A 16,598-nucleotide genomic window follows, 5' to 3' on the forward strand; every position below is an offset into this window, starting at 1 on the left:
GGGGCCTTTGGCACGTTTCTGGCAGAGGTGAAAGTGGGTGTTAGTTGGGCTCGAGGGTGCTGAGATAGGGGTGTGTGGAGGGAGATAAATCCCCATCTATCCCTCCAGCCCCTGAAGGGAGAGGGAAGGTGACACCTCCACCTCCAGATGTTGGGAGGGGGCTTTCCTTGTGCCTTGTGTGAAGGACCCCTCCCTGAACCTCCCCCATCCACCCTTGTGTCTGAGGACATTACATTTCCTCTTCCATAGCCCACAGCAAGGAGATTCCCAGGACAATCAGCCCTTGCACTGGGAGACTCCCTCCAACCTCTCCTTCAGGCATGTCACCCATCCCAGCTCCAGCTGCACTTGATGGTCCCACCAGTCCTGCTGGGATGCATGTCTCTTCAGCCATGGCTCATCCCTGCCACAGGGATCAGAGATGCCCCTGTTACACTTCTGGGCTCCCTGTTCTGACTCAGGGTGTCCCTTGGCTACTCTCCTCCTGCCCCACACCACTGTGCAGTGGGACGTGGGGAGGACCAATGTCTTCTCCATTCACATCCCCTGCTTTAGCACAGCTCCTGTCCCTTTTTCCTGCCACAAACCCTCTTCCTTCACATCCTCTCTTCCCCAGATTTTTCATCCTTTAGGCTGAGCAGGCACAGGTTTTCCCAGGAGTTTGTGGAATGCTGCAGGCTTTGTGGCAATAATTCCTCCTGGCAAGATTTATGGTCCTCGGAAGGAGTACCTGCCTGTTCAAACCTCTGTAAGGGGCTCTGTGAGGCCTGAAAATGCTTAAAATACAATCTCCTTTCTCCCAAAGGGGCACACAAGGGATCTCGAAAAGTTCTGACCCTCTTCTGAACAGCCCCAGAGGAAAATGCTGGTGACAAGCCACTCACGGTCAGGCTTTGCTCTCAAACAACCCTGAAGGCCAGAGGTGCCCAGCTGAGCAGCACAACCATCAGCTTTATCCCACTGGCACAGGGCCGTGCCCCACCCCATGCACAGGCACCAGCCACTGGCCCCACCCCGGCCCATCCAGGTGGCAAAGCAGCAGCAGGTTCCCTCTTGCTCTGCTCTCAGCCGACACAGTGTCCCCCTGGGAATAGGTTGTGTATAGAAAGTCATGTCCCTGCTTCCAGAAGACCCTTCCCTGGGTTCATGATGTGTGAATTTATACCTGATTCGTGCCCAGTGCCTCCAGGGAGTGACTGGCAACCTCTCTTGCCACAGGGCATGACCCATCCCCTACCATCCAGCCCAAACCTGTGTCTCCAACTGATCCCCAGTGAACTCACACTGCATCGTAGTTCCTACCCTGAGGTCTCCCAGAGACAGCAGGCACCCCAGCTGACATAGTCCCTCTGGACTCCAGCGCAGTGCTGCAGGCAGTGAAGATGCATATCTAACTTGCAGGAGGAAAGGCAACAAAATCTCCTCAGTGAAGGGAAGGAACAGCTTCTTACCTGTTCCCTGGGACACTCCTTGGACCTTGGGATCAAGTTCTCCCTGGACCTGTGCTGACAAAAGATATACAAGGGCCAGGAGAAATCTCAGAGCCAGCAAACGCAGGGCCATCCTAGTGTGGAGTCCCCAGGCAGGACCGAAATCTCAGCCCCACTTGCTGCCTCTGAGCTCAGGCATCCGTAGCTGACTGTAAGGCTTGCAACCACAGGAAGGAAACAGGCACAGCTCCTCATGAGATGCAAGAGGCTTCCTCTTTGGGCAAGGAACCTCCCATCACTGTCAGCACTTCTGCCTTTTGCTTTTTACCCCCTAGGAGCAACCAAGCTCTGGGACTCAACAGAAGAAACCTTGTCACCAAGATCACAGAGTTCCCCCCTAAACCTTTCCAGTTACTGTTTCTCAGGCAATATCCAAGTGCTTCCCAACGACACTGTGTGGGTTTTAGAGTAATGATGAGTCACTTCCCCTCAATGATCACAAGAGATGAGGACCTCTGAGAAAGCACATAAAGAGCTGGCCAGAAGCAGGCATCAGAATGGGGACATGAACTGCAAGTACCTCAACATCTGAAACAGTCTGTGGGCCTTCAGAAAGAACCACTCAGTTGACACCCTCTCTCATCCTTCCCTGCTTCTCCATCCCCAGCTGTCTCCTCCTGCTGCAGCCCCTCAGCCTGACAGCCTTCTCTTCTGTCCCCAAATGTGCAGATCACTCTGCCCTACAGGGCCAGCTGAGTGCCTGGGAAAACCCTCAGGGCTTCTAAATCATCCCCTTGCTCCTCAGCAGCCACTGCTTTTCTCTTCTTCCAGAACCTGCCATCCACCCGGGATGTCTCAGATTCCGCAGGGCTGCACAGTCAGACGTGGTGCCCTGTAGGAGATAGAGACCTTTTGGGTTAAGGGAGGAGTGGACCAGCTGATGGGAACTTGAGGAGTTTCCAGGACTAAGTGTTTTGAGAACACGACAAGGACTGGACATCTGCAGGAATGAGAAAAACAGCACCTGTAGACAGAAGGCTGAGCTAGACCTGCCAGGAGGCATGTAAATAGAGTGTTGTGATTAGATTTAGAAGGAGAAGAATTTAGAAAAATAAGATATGTTGGCTAGCCGATAACAATGTAGCTTAATCGTGTGAACAGCATGTGTTTTGTGTGTGTGACCAATGACAAGTAGTCAAATATGTGGTAGTTATTGAATTGTATAAAAGTAAGTATAATTTCCAATAAAGATAAAGCTTCCAAAACATCATATTGGTGTTTGTGAAGTTTCTATTGGGACTTGCACGAGGCAACAGTTCCCTGCAGAGGCACAAAGACCTTGTCCCTCAGCTTTGCCTGGGGCACATGCACCGGACATGGACACACTGGTACTGAGAAGGAATGGAATGGGGGCACCACCATGCACTGGTTCCCAACACACATCCCATCCAAACACATGTCACATGTTCCCAACACATCCCTGAAGGCCTCCCCTGAAGGTGGTGCTGTCAGCCACAGCTGCAGGCCACAACAGCCCTGCTCATGGCTCCCCTCAAGAAGGTGCTGTTAGTTCAGCACCCCAGCGGGAACAGGACCTCACAAGGGCAATAAGGGGACTAGGCAAGAGCTGCAGGGGCAGTAGGCAGTCCCCTCCAAAACACAAGATTTTACTGATTGTCCAGACAGAGCAGGTGGAGTTAATGAGGCTGACAGCCTGGTGTCTGACTGGATATGGGCATATGGAGTGGGAAGCAGGGCAATCCAGCAGGTGGCAACTGTTTTTCCCTATCCCAACACTGCTCACTGTCCTTTCTCAACCAGCAGCAGCCACACAGGGTTGAGCTGCTCTTCCCCTCTCTTCTCAACACCGATCAAGAGCAGTTCCATCAGGCATGAAGATCACACCACCAACAGTTCATAGGAAGTAGGTTTGTTCCCAGGGGCCAGCTGTGGGTACTGTGATGATGGGCAAGCAGCTCATATGAAGGGCTGTCGAAACGTGTCTTTACCAGCACATGCACATCATACTGGGCTAAAGAAAAAGCTGGAGAAGAGAGAGGCCAATTGCTCCATCTCCTGGTGGTGTGCTCCTCCCCAGGGAGAACCTTCATGCTGTCCCTCAGCCTCTAGGCTGCACTGGGTATCAGCAGGTTTGGGTGGGTAGAAAGACAACACTGAAGCAAAAAGCCATGACACCCTGTACGCAACGTTTTGAAAAGCACAACCCACATCCAGCTTGTCATACCCAAGTCATACCCAACTCAGGAGAGCTTGTGTGCTCAAGGGCAGGAGAAGGAGATGGAAATATTCCAGGCAACACATGGAGCTGGGGAAGAGAATGGTTGATTGCCCCATTTTCCAGCAGTGTGCCCCTCACAAAGGAGAGCCTTCAGGCTGTTCCTCAGCAACCCGGCTGCACTGGACACCAGCATCCCACAGGGCGGGAGAGACAGTGGCTGTTGGAGGTGATGCTGGGGCAGCAGCAGCGGTCACGATCAAGCACATCCCAAAGGCTGCAGGATGTGGATGTCCCAAGAGGGACAGTCCCAACTGTACCTCACAAAATGGGAGATGAGCACCTACACCCACAGAGGGGGGCACAGCCAATACAGAGTTCCAGCTAGGCACAGTGGACACCATGCCTACATGCCCCATGTACGATGGGAGGAGGTAAAGCAGCAACCCAAAGCATTGCAGTGAGAACATGCAGCTCTTTGGGTGTGCTTCCTCAGGGCTGCTGAAGGCTAGAAAAGTCTATTCTAAGTTCCTCTGTGAAGATTCGTGGGGTCAGGGTTTTCACACACGGGACAGTGAGGAACCACGACAAGGTAGGAGCTGTTGTGGGCCAGGAAGCCCCTGTGAAGCAGAACAGTTTATTGGTTGTTCAGACACAGCAGCACAGCTGCCAGGGCAGCACAGCTAGGCCACACTCAAGCAGAGGACAGGGTCTAGATGGATGTAGGGATATAGAGTGGGGAAAGAGGGGTTGGGACCCAGAGAGCTCCTCCAGTCTTAGAGGGCAGTTGCAGGCACCAGGATGCTGGTGAGGTAGCTTTGCCAGAGCACTGGGCATCTACCAGACCACATCCTGTTTGGCACAAGCAGATCATCCCAGGCCTTGAGCTGCTCCTGTGCTGTGAGAGAAGATTCTGGAGCTTGATGAGGGAGAAAATTTGAGGGGGAGCAATAACCCATGACAAGCTTCATGGTTCTGCCTGCAGTTGTGAGGACCAAGCTTCAAGAAGGGAAGGGCCACCATCACTGGGCCTCAGATGCCTGCCCCAGTTTCTTCTCTCACTCACTGCTCCGACTGTCTCCTGATGACCTCATGACAGACAGGGGCTTGCGTAGTGGCTCTCCAGCATGGTCACATTTACCTGTGGAGACGAAGGGCACCAGGACAGAGCCTGCTGTGTGCACTCGGCAGCATGGGGAGCTCATGCGCACCATCCCAGCTGCCAGTCCCCACTCTCTGTGTGCCATGTGTGGAACACAGGCAGGGCAATCCATCTCCTACCTGCATCTTTCTCTGCCAGAAAAGTCTTGATCACACAGTAATTATCCTCAGGTAAGTTCTCATAGGGCTGGAGTTCTGGGGGGGGCACAAGATGACAGAAACAATCTGAGGGACCCTGGGGCTGGGGACAAGGAGCAGGGCAGCCTCAAGCAGGAAGAAGCACTGGAGGCTGCAGGGCGTCCTGGGACACACACCATCAGGGCAGCGAGGCTTGGAAGAGGTGCTGCCTACCCCAAACAAGGTGAGCACAAGGGGCAGCTCCCAACCCTCACTGGCACCACAGGGGAACCCCAGCCAGGAGCTGCTGGAAGAGGCTACTGGAGCAGGCTTTCAGCTGGGATTAGCAGATGTGGGACATGCTGGTCTGGCAGGTCAGCCAGAGCCATTTGGGCTGCCTGCAGCCATCTCAGAATGCCAACAATCCTTCCTGAAATAGACCTGCTCCCCTCCCAGCTCCCACCCTGCAGTTGTCTCTACCAAGGGGATCCTACCTGTGTAATGATCCTCCTCAGCTTTGCTGGGCAAGACCTTCTTTTTCCTGGGAAGGCAAAGGGCAGCCCTGAGTCAGGAGAGGGGCTGATCTGGGTCAAACTCTGCTGAACCTAGCAGCAGAGGCTTGGAGGGTTCTGCACACCCTCCCTCTGGGTTTCTCCAGAGCTGGCAGGCACTGCCCATCCACACCCCGGGGGACAGCAGTAGTGGCAGCAACAGCAACAAGGGGAGAGTGTCTCTTAGTACACATGGCCCCTGTCCCAGCTCTGAGCAAGACACTTATGAGCACTTGCCAGTAGCCCTAGAGCCAAAATGTGGTCAGACCAGCCATCTGCACCCTCTGCACCCAGAGAAAGGTATGAGCAGCTGGGGACGCCCCCTCCATCCCCTCCCACCCCATGGCACAGCATGGCCTGAGGCAGAGCCAAGACTCCAAGTCTTCTGCCAACTCACCTGGACAGCACAAACCACAGAATCCCTGCAGACAAGGGGACCAGCACCAGCACCACCACAACTACCGTGACCGCTGACCCAGGCCATGGGCCCAGAGGCTGCCCTGCAACTAACACAGGGACAGGAGTGGGTGCCACAGCCTGAGCCATGTGCCAGCAATGGCCCCAACACTGGCACTGGGTGTCTGCACATGTGTAGAAGTGTGTGCCCATGCTCTTCTGCCCTGGCTTCTGCAGGGGCAGGCAGCAAGGCACAGTCTTCCCATGTCACCGTATCTGCTTGGGCAGGGCTAATGGAGGCTCTGGAGCACAGGGACTTGCCCCATGTCCCCAGCTGGAGGGTCTGGCAGCCTACTCAACCATCCTGCACACAGGGGGAAGACTCACAGACCCCGGCTCTGCAGCCCTAGCGCTCTGACCTTGAGCTGCCCGTGCACCCAAATGCAGGGATGGGTATCACCTTCTTTAGCTGAAGAGTGAAGGGGGCAGGTCTCCTATCAAAGGCCCAAAAAGGGGCTGAAGCCATGCAGCTTCTCTGGGGACCTGCCAAAGCAGGACTCACCCAGCCTCACACCCACTGCTGAGCTGAGGGAGGGTGCTCACACTCCCTCTGCCTCTGATGGGGATGAGAGGGGTACACACACAGCTCCAGAAGCTGCTCCAGACTCAGCACTCACTCCCAGGGAAGCCACCCCAAGCAGTCCCAGGGCAGAAGAACCATTACCCCAGACATAGGTTTGAAATTCCAGCAGTGATGCAGCCCCAGCCCCAGCTGCTGTGAGGCCCTGCACAGTCACCACGTATTTGTTTCCAGCCGTCTGGTGAGGTGGTGTGTACTCAGTCACTGACTGGTTCACCAGCACCTGCTTGAATTCCAGGAAGCTGCCATCGTCTGCTCTCATGGTGGTGATGTTCAGCTAGAGGAAGGACAGTGAACTGGTAGGGAGTAGCACCAATATCCCGCTCCTACACTGGGCAGGAGCTGTGGAGAGGGTCTCCTGCTACTGGGTGGAGTTAGTAGGGGACCTATCCCCACCAGAAACAGCAGCAGTGTACAGCCTGTGGGCCCTGGCCAAGGAGGGTTCACACCTCTCCTCAGGCTGCCTGCACAGAGTCTCTGGGCACTCCATGGTTCCCTGGTACCTGGTATCCAATGATCTCCCCTTTGCAGGATGGCAGCGCCTTCCACCTGAGAGATCCCAAGCTGGTATCCAGCCACAGCTTCTCTGGTTTGTCTGGCACTGGAAGCAGAGGAGGACAGGATCATGCATGGGGCTGGCAAGGATTTGTCCCCCACAAAGGCTGCATGTGCTGCTGCAGCAGCAACAGTGTGGTGATGAGGGGAAAACTGAGGACACGTGCCCTGCTGCAGGGCCCTGCACAGCCCCTTCCCCACATCCCCACAGGCTCCAAGCAGCCCCAGTCTCAGGAACATCACAGCACGACGCAGGTGTCTGGATAAGTTTCAGGGTGTAGGGAATCTTTCCATTTCATATAGACATACCAGATTCCTTTGTCCTGAGGAGCCGTGTGTACAGGATTGTGCTGGGCAGCAGGGAGATAGTGACACTGTAAACAGTGAAGGGCTGCAGAGGAGGGCATGTGAAAGTTCCCTCGTGACCTTGTAATATTTCCTCTCCCTTCACTTCCTCAGCCTCACAAGGAGAGGAGGAATGACCCTCCAGCCGGCACCTGGCCCGAATATTCTGGCAGGTGTCAGGGAGCATGCAGGTCCAGTTCAGTTTGATGCTGGTGCTGGAAATCTTCAGGGTCTCAGGAACAACCTGAAGGACATCTGTGAAGGGAATATTGCCAGAGGGTCAGTCCCTTCCCTTTCTCTCCAAGCTTTGACACCAAATTCCATCAGCTGCACTATTCCCTCACCAGTCTGTCCCCAGCACAGAGTGGACAAGGACATTCTGCCTTCTCCCAGACTACACTCAGGCATTGTCTGCACCCTCCTCTGTTCCTGGACCATCCGTAGGGGTGCTCTGGATGCTTCAGTGACTGTGGGATGGTAAGAACAAGCACTTGTGCCCACCCTGCAGCTGCCACCACTCTGGGAGTAGCCACTGATCCAGTGACTGGTCCCTTTCCTACCAGCAGTGACTTAGCCAACAAATCCAGCAGCCAGAGGAGGGCCCTTCCCTTCTGTTCTGGGCTATCATGTCCTTCTCCAGGCAGACTCCTCTGGCTGGCCTGGGAACAGTGTGTGCTGCTTTACATCCAGAGGTGAGGACTTGTCCCCTTCAGCACTCTGCGGGGTGCCCCAGCTGCCAGCAGTGTGGACACAAACCTGGAATGCATCCAGCAATTTCCTCTGGAGTCAATGCCCATGCCATACCCTGACCATCCTGGGCACAGGGCACTGATGCAGTGGCACACACCCAGCCCTGCTCTCCATGCCTGGGGAGAGCACTGGGAGAGTGGCAGGCTCGCTTACTTACCCACACAGGTCAAGCTCTCCTCCATAGGGTACCAGCTGCCTGTGCCATTCCTCACTATCCAGCCACTGTGAGCAATCGTGGAACCTTCCCTTGGCTTCGGCTTCATACACTTGATCTCCATGGGTGGAGGCCAGTGCCCCTCAGGGCATCTCATATTCACCACTTCATTTGGGCTGAAGGTCTCCTGTTCTTGGTCAAAGATAAACTTGGGATCCCAGCGGGGCTTCTGGCATTTCTCTGCACCAAGAGGATGGGAAGATGTTAGCAGGGTTGAGGGTGGTTCCACCAGGCATGGCAGGGGATGGGGCAGGACATCCCCTCCCCTGGCCCAGCAGGGCAAGTGGAGGGATTCCAGGTTCCTGGACACTGCACAGAGCAGCCCTTCCATACCACATTCTTGGCAAGGGAAAGAGTTGACAAGAAGAACCCCACACTTGTTCCCCCAGACCCCCTGGGAAGGGCCAGGAGGAGCTGGAGTCAGTCAGGGATCAGGGGCACCCACTGGGAGTTCATGCTGTGCACAAAGCCTGCCCAGAGAGTGATGGACCATCATTTAGCCCTGGCACCCTGTTTGTCCATCGGTGAGGATGACAACACCCTGACTCCTCAGGCATAAAGCCTGAGCCCCAAAGCTGGCTCTGCAAAGACAGCATCCAGCAGCGACTGAAAGGGGGAACAAGCACATGAGGAGGGGGTCAGGCCTGCATGGGCTGAGGATGAAGAGTCTGGAGCATGAGTTCAATAAGGAGCATCTGAGAGAGCTGGGAAAAAGGAGGCTCAGGGGGAACATTATTGCTCTCTACAGTTAGCTGAAAGGAATTTGTAGGGGGGGGGGTGTTGGTCTCTTCTCTGAGGTAACAAGCAATAGGAGAAGAGGAAACAGCCTCAAATTTAGATTTGATATTAGGACTGAATTCTTTACCAAAAGGGTTGCCAAGCACTGGAACAGGCTGTCTGGGGAGGTGGTTGAGTCACCATCCTGGAGGTGCAGATGTGGCACTCAGGGACATGGTTTAGTGGTGGGCTTGGCAATGCTGGGTTAATGGTTGGACTTGATGATCTTAGAGGTGTTTTCCAACCTAAAGCATTCTATGATTTTATGACACAGGGAGCAGAGTCCTGTGACCCTCTGGACCCCAACACAATACTTCTTGTCACCTGTGCCACAAACACCTGTGACACCTACAACACTGTAGCCTTGTCTTCTCTGCACATGCTCTTGCCAGAAGCCCTCGGGGAGACCTGTGTCTCCTGTGCACCTGCACTGGGCACCTCCCAGCCACCTGTGAACAGAGTCTGGAGCCCTGCATTCTGAGCAACTTGCCCAGCTCCAGCTACTGCACAAATTACTACTTTGTTATCAAGGTGGGGACCTTTATACCAAAACTCCTTCCTGCCAGGATCCTCAGGGACTGAAGCTGGCACCAGCCACCTCCCCAAGAGGGTTCCCTTGGAGCCCTAGAGCAGGCACAGGGCAGGCCTGTGGAAACCATCAGCAGCACTTGCCATTTCCAAAGGAAACAGGGAGCCAGAAAGCTGCTGTGCCCACACAACCTGCCTTCCCTGCTCAGGAAAGGCAGAATGGGGCAGCCAGGAGAGCTCCTCATCCCTCCCTTATCAAGGCACCACACCCTGAGTATGTTGATCCAACTGCCTCTGCTGTCCCTTCCATTCCAAGCTGCTCTGTGTACACGTTTTCCATTGAGAACAGACAGAAGTTTTTCTGCACATTTGACATGGGTGAAGGGTGGCTGGAAACCCTCAACATCACTTCTTCATTTCTCCTGTAATTCTCCTGGTCTGGTACCAGCTGGAGTATTTGGTCCCAGTAGGAGTATTTGGTCCCAGCAGGGTTTTTGGCATATTTCTGGCAGAGGTGAAAGTGGGTGTTAGTTGGGCTGGAAGGTTCCAAGGAGGATCAGGGTATGTGGTGGGGTATCAACAGCCTCCAGCAATCTCTCCAGCCCTTGAAAGGAGAAGAAGTGACACCTCCATCTGCCAGGATGAGACCCCTTGGCAAGGCTTTCTGGGATAAATCTCTCCTTGTGGGTGAGTGTCAGCCAGGGCTGGGACCCATCCAGGAATGTGGTGGACAAGGATGTACCAGAATTCAGTGGGGGAGTTGTCTCAAGTATCAAAAGTACTGAGATCCCATTGGCCCCAACAAGGCATCAGAAGTGCATCTCTGGCCACAGTGGTGGTGGTGGTAGCTCAGAGATGGATGAAAGGGGCAGGATTTGACCACAGAGCTTTGTAGGAAGCACCTCCTGACACCCTGCTTACCAATGCACATTATGTTCCCCTCAATGTGAATCCAGACACCACTGATTTCTCTCCCCAGCCACACATCTGCATTTAGAGATCCAGAATAATTCAATGGCTGAACCCTCTCTGCACATTTGACACGGGTGAAAGATGGCTGGAAACCATTGCTGCAGCTCAGAGTCACTTCTTCATTCTTTATGTAACTCTCACGGGTTGGTGCCATCTGGAGTCTGGGGTCCCACCAAGCAGGCCTTTGGCATATTTCTGTCAGAGGTAAAATTGAGTGAGGAGTATTTTTGGAAAGTGATGAAATGAGGCTTGGGACAGCTCTCTCTTCCTTATCACTCTGACTGTTCACACTGACACAAACAAAACTCCCTTTACGCCCACCATCTGCCCAGGCACTGTTTAAGGACACAGGGCTTATTTTCACCACATCTCCAGGACTCTCAAGCCTTCCTTGAATTCCACCCATATATGGAGTGTTTGAGCCTGCATTCTCTTGAGTCCCTCCTGCTGAGGGGAGCCATGAAGCAGTGATAGCATTCCACACCAAGGATAACCCACCAGAGATAACCCAAACCCCAGAGAAGCTTCCCAGGAAAAGAAACAAAGTGCCCAAGCCTCAAGTTGAATGTCTGAAGCTGCTCCTCCTCCTCCAGCTTCATAGGTGCAGCTCTCCATGTGGAGGCAGGAGATGCTGGCCAGGAAGGATTTTTGCCTTTAAACCCCTCCCGAGGAGCACAGACCCCAGCAGGCACTCACAGCAGGGTGCTGAGACAAAAAGAGCCCCATCACTTCCAGGACACAGGGGAAAGCCAAAGTACCCAGGTCTCCCATTCCCAGACTGTCACCCAGAGGGGGCTGAAGCATGACCATGTCACAGAGGGTCTGATGGCAGGTCAGGACCCCAGGTCAGGGTGATGCAGGGCTGTGCTTACCCTTGCAGGTGGCAGTCTCATTCCACAGGATCTGGGTCCCATTGGAAATGCATCTGATCTGGGGGACTGATGGCATATATTTCTCCAGACAATTCAGCTGCACCAGTTGATTCAAGGCATAACTGCTCTGGTTTGGGGTAAACTGCAGCTTGGGGTCCCAGTTGGAGGGAACTTTACATCTTCCTGTGTGCAAAGGCCAAGAGGGAGAGCCCTGAGGGTCACTGGGCTCCAGCAGCAACTTGAGGGGTGAGGGGGTCCCATCCAGAGGGCTGCTGGTCCCCCTCCCTTCAGAGGGGTGGCAGAGATGGCACCTCCCAGGGTGGGGCTCTCCCTCCTTGCACTCTCAAGTGCAGTGCAGGAGGGGTATCCACAGGCCCTCCTGCCCACCCTGTGCTGTGGAGGGACCCCAGCCAGAGGGATCCGGCAGCCTGGTGGATGCTGCTCTCTCCTGTGCTCTCTCTCCCAAATCCAGCAGGGGCTGTGTGAGTGCACCAGACCTAGTGGGTCTCTGCTCCCATTGCAGACCCCCTGACTTGGTCCCATGAGATGGCAGGTAGCAACAATGGTGAGTAACAGATGTAGACTTTCAAGGTAGCAAGTGAAGGAACAAAGCAGTTCAGCAATATAAGCAACAACCACAGGAACGAAGAAAACAAAAAATAAATTGTCTAAGTACTTGAAGGGGGAAAACAAAGAAAAAAATAAAACACCCTTCTTATCTAGGATGTTTAATAATGAGCTAACAAACAGTTTTGACCAGTTTTGTTGTGAGAATTTGCCCTAGCAATGGAATTTTCCTCTTTATAATGGTAACAAATCGACATCCTAAGCTCATGTACCTCCTGGCCTGAAAAAGACCACCACTCACCAAGCATGCTTCATGACTTATTGAGACACTACATCTTTACACTGAAGAGAGGAAAGGATGAGCCAGAGCAACTTAGCCAAGTAGTGACTTAAGTAAGATATGCTAATAGCCCAAGACTGTAACTGTGTTACCTGCTTTTGTGTGCCTTGGAGTGCTGACTTGCCACCTAGCATATCTTTCTCTGCAGAACTATAAATAAATCAAATACCTTGGCTCTGTGCGCAGATCAGCTTTTTCCACACTGGGGGAAAGAAGGTTTCAGGACAACACACTCTGTACCCTCCTGTGTTCACACCACTGGCCACAAAGCTCACACCCTGCTCCACGCACTCAGCCTTGTTTCTGAACTTCACCCAAAATGAGTCTGCCTTGTCCTCCCCTGGTAGACACATCACCTAGGCTTGCTCACTCAGTGCAAAACAAGTCTCTGAGGAGGCATCAGGGGTGGAGAAGTCCTTCTTTCAATGAGGATGAACAACCCTCTTCAGCTACATGTGTCTCTACAGCTGCCCACTTCCTGCCATGTGGGTCTGCACTACTTTACACTAGAACAGAGGCATCACCACTTCCCTTATCTGGCAGCAGGTTTTCATGCCATCATGTCAAGGCTGCTCCCAGCTCTCCACCACAGAGGGCAGTGGTCACCAGCCCCATCCTTTTAGACACCACGCAAGTGGTGCAGACATGAAACTTCTTCCCCCACAGCTGGATCTCTCCCAGTGCCCTGCAATCACATACTTCACTGTGACAGATAAAATACTTGAGAGACCTGAAACCTTTGGCTTGGTCCTGGCCTCATTAGGTGCTGCAGGCATTTCACGCGAGCGGGAAAGAACAACACATCTATGAGATGCAGATTCAAATCCGTTTTATTATCAGAAGGCTACACAATATATAATCTTTTGAGTCCTGGACATGCCACCAGGAGCACAGCATGCTATTATCATTGGTCAGCACACACTGTCCACGCGCCTCAGACAGTCCAATGATTGGTAGTCTTAAAGCACACATTCCTGGGAAAAGTTTCTGTTATCACCGTTTCTCACACATTGCTTTCTGCTGACCTCTGCATTCCTGCAGCTGCAAACTTGTTCTTGTTTGTCTAATGGTCAGCTCCTGGCCTTCTCAGAACCCAGCACAATCCTTTAAAACTGCTAAGGCCACAGCAGTTAGGCATCCCCATCATGCACCTTCCCCCCTCCTGTCACTAAACCCCTCTGAAGTAACACACATGTCCTCGCGCTCCTGCCCCAAGGTGACATCCAGAATCCTTTTGGGTCAGTCCCAGACATGAGTACAGACTAGGAGAGGAATTCACTGAGAGCAGCCCTGATGAGAAGGACTTCATGGTGCTGGTGGATGAGAGGCTTGACATGACCCAGCTGTGTGCACTCACAGCCCAGAAACCAATCGAGTCCAAAGCAGTATGGACAGAAGAATGACGGAGGATGTTCTTCCTCTCCACTCTGTCCTCTGCATCCTGCCCTGAGGATCCCTACTAAGAAGGGCATGGACCTGTAAGAGCGAGTCCAGAGGAGGCCATGAAGATGATTACAGGGCTGGAGCACTGTATAGTCAGGCTGAGTGAGGGTTGTTCATCCTGGACAAGGGAAGGACCCAGGGAGACCTCACTGTTGCCTCACAATACCTAAGGGAGGCTTACAGAAAAGAGGAAGAGAGACTTTGTACATAGGAAGATAGTAATAGGACAAGGAGGAATAGCTTCAAAGTAGAAAAGTGGAGATTAGATATTAGATATTAGGAAGCAATTCTTTACTCTAAGGGTGGTGAGGCTCTGGAACAGGTTGCCCAGAGAAGCTGTGGATGTCCTATCCCTGAAAGTGTTCAAGGCCAGGTTGGATGGGGCTCTGAGCAACCCGGTCTACTGGAAGGTGTCCCTGCCTATAGCAGGGGGGTTGGAACAAGATGATCTTTAAGGTCCCTTCCAACACAAACCATTCTATGATCCTTCCCACCCCAGCAGAGTCCAGGCTGCCTGTCCAGCAACGGAGTGTTTTACAAGGGACACCAGGGAAGAAATCCCTCTGTAATGCAAAACCAAGCCACACACCGAAGAGCAGATTTCTACCTGTGGGGAAGAATGTTTTTGCTTATAGATACTTGTCAGATAACAAATTCTGAGGGCTGGGTGTCCCCATGATGCTTCACAATCTGAAAGGCTTGGCAGGAACAGCCTTGCACAAGAGGATGGAGAACACAGTAAGAGCACAGCCTGGCTCAGTCAGGAGTCTGACAATGATATGCAGTGCAAGACACAGTGACAAGCAGACTGCACTCAACTAGAAGCGCCAGTGAGAGTACACCTGGCAAGGCCAAGGCACAAGAGGGGATGTAGCAAATGAGAGCAATGGGAGCATGAGCCTGGCTCATGCAGACCTCAGTGGGGAGAGGGGGGTCAACAAAACCAGGCTACAGGCACTGTCAGCAAGCAAAAGCAACTGTCAAGGTCTGGTCTAGGAAATATATGTGGGTCGTTCAGATGTGCATGGCCATCCCTGAAGAGCAAGGACACAGGACACAAAGCAAAAAAGAGCACAGGTCTACGGCAGACACTGATGACACTTGAAGAGCACAAGCTGCAGCAAAAGCCTTTGTGGGGATTTGGATTTGCACCAGGGCTTTCCCTCAGGGCAGGTGGAAGCAAGCTTTGCTGGGCTACCCATAATCTAGATTCCAGTAGCCTCCTCCAGTGCTGCAGTACCAGCAACCAGTAGAGGAGGAGGCCAAAACCTCAGTTTGATGCCTCACACCTCTTCTGCAGAGATCCAAGAAATCTGACCCAGCTGCTCAGAGCTAATGCTCCTACCAAACCCATCACAGCCTCCTCCAGCTGGGCCTCCTCATGCAATGAAGGGGAGAGCTGTGATTATCGAGTTATTCTCAGAGATGGGCTGCGGGGAATGGGAGAGGGAGACAGAAGCTGCTGCTAGCTTGAGGGGAACCAGCTCCAACCTGCCCTGGATAGCCCATTGCTGGAATAGCAGCATCCCTCCAGCCACCAGTGATGGGCAGCATGACTCATGACCCATGACTTGGCAAGCCACTTCTGCTCCCATTTCCCTGTGGAGAGGATGACTCACAGCTCAGGCTCCCTAGCCCTGGTGCAAGGAGCAGTCCCTCCTGCTGTGCCCCATGGGGACCTCAACAGGTACTGGCAACCCCAGAGCACAGCACACAGTCACTGTAGGAAAGCCCACATTCTCTGTAGGAAGAGCCCAGCAGAGACACAGGAGGTGCCCTGAGCCCTACTGGCATGGAGAAAACCTCATAACATGAACAATCCCATAAAACTACATTTCCCTCAACCCCAGGGACTACAGAAGAGAGCGGGCATCCCAGATGACACATGGACTTGTCCTACAGCTCCCCACATCTTTGATGAACACCAGCACCTTCCCCTGTGACCGGGGTGCAGCTCAGATTGCCCAGGAAAGCTACCACTGCTCTGATTACTTCAGATTCATCTCTCTGCTGCATAAGAAGAACCAGCCACCTCCTGCTCCCATGGACACTTCCCAGAGGGACACTGCTGCTCCCGCGGTCATGGAAGCTTTCCCAGCTCACTGAGTCTTGCTGCCCTCCACCCCAAACAGAGCTTCACCCCACCACAACACAAAGGATGCCTGAGTGTCTCTGATGTAGATACCAGATTCAGTGCTCCTCAACAGAGTCTCTGTGGGCTGAACAGGGTAAAGCTGTGTCACAAATGTGCAGGTAGAGGAGTAGCAGAACCGTTTCTGTAAGAGGGGCACAATCGGCTCTTACCTGCTTCCTTAGATACTCTCGGATCCGCACGACCATGGTGTGTCTGCCCCCATGCAAGCAGCAGAGGAGCAAGAACCAGGAGAAACGCCAAAACCAGCCCTTGCAGGGTCATGCTGGCATGAAGTCCCCAGGCAGGACTCAGTCTGAGGAGCTCAGGAAAGGTATCTGTGTAAGCCAGCGCAGGAGAGGTGCTCACACAGAAATGAAACAGCCACATGGGGAAATGACATGTGGTGCAAGGAGCTTCCTCTTTGGAAAGAGAACATCCCACCAGCCACAGGGCTTCTTCTCACCCATCTTCCCACAGATAGTGGGATGGGGTCTCCTGGGTGCCTTGGTCCAGAGTTTTTGCTGGCTATCCCAGATTCCCATGGCTCTGCTCCCATGAGCACCTCCAAAA

At 53.4% G+C, this 16,598-nt stretch overlaps 2 protein-coding genes across 2 annotated transcripts in view; both read right to left on the reverse strand.

Annotated features, from left to right (window-relative positions):
* The window catches only part of LOC114069671, a 7,705-nt gene extending 6,109 nt beyond the window's left edge, over positions 1–1,596 (reverse strand). The window contains exon 1 of the mRNA XM_027906633.1: positions 1,452–1,596. Coding sequence (XP_027762434.1) covers positions 1,452–1,563 — 112 coding nt within the window. The 5' untranslated portion in view covers positions 1,564–1,596. The remainder of the gene's footprint in view (positions 1–1,451) is intronic.
* A 3,128-nt stretch (positions 1,597–4,724) lies between these two features.
* LOC114070015 lies at positions 4,725–16,234 on the reverse strand. The gene is made up of 9 exons (XM_027907196.1): positions 16,199–16,234; positions 10,622–10,949; positions 7,396–7,686; positions 7,035–7,132; positions 6,616–6,808; positions 5,893–6,001; positions 5,439–5,485; positions 4,948–5,022; positions 4,725–4,807 (listed from the first exon to the last, which is right to left on the reverse strand). The coding sequence occupies exons 1-9, from the start codon at positions 16,232–16,234 to the stop codon at positions 4,725–4,727; spliced, it is 1,260 nt and encodes a 419-aa protein (XP_027762997.1).
* Positions 16,235–16,598: the final 364 nt, after the last annotated feature.

This window comes from Empidonax traillii, unplaced genomic scaffold (genome assembly GCF_003031625.1).
Source record: "Empidonax traillii isolate 1590-97213 ecotype Southwest subspecies unplaced genomic scaffold, ASM303162v1 scaffold26:size2357266, whole genome shotgun sequence".
Taxonomy (NCBI): domain Eukaryota; kingdom Metazoa; phylum Chordata; class Aves; order Passeriformes; family Tyrannidae; genus Empidonax; species Empidonax traillii.

Excerpts from the sequence above, each read along its gene's own strand:
- LOC114070015 (XM_027907196.1), bottom strand. The coding sequence starts at position 16,234 with ATGGTCGTGCGGATCCGAGAGTATCTAAGGAAGCAG. Across the intron at positions 7,687-10,621 it reads GGGGAACATAATGTGCATTG|ATGTCCTTCAGGTTGTTCCT; the intron begins GTAAGCAGGGTG and ends TTCCCTTCACAG. Across the intron at positions 4,808-4,947 it reads TCTGGCAGAGAAAGATGCAG|GTAAATGTGACCATGCTGGA; the intron begins GTAGGAGATGGA and ends TCGTCTCCACAG.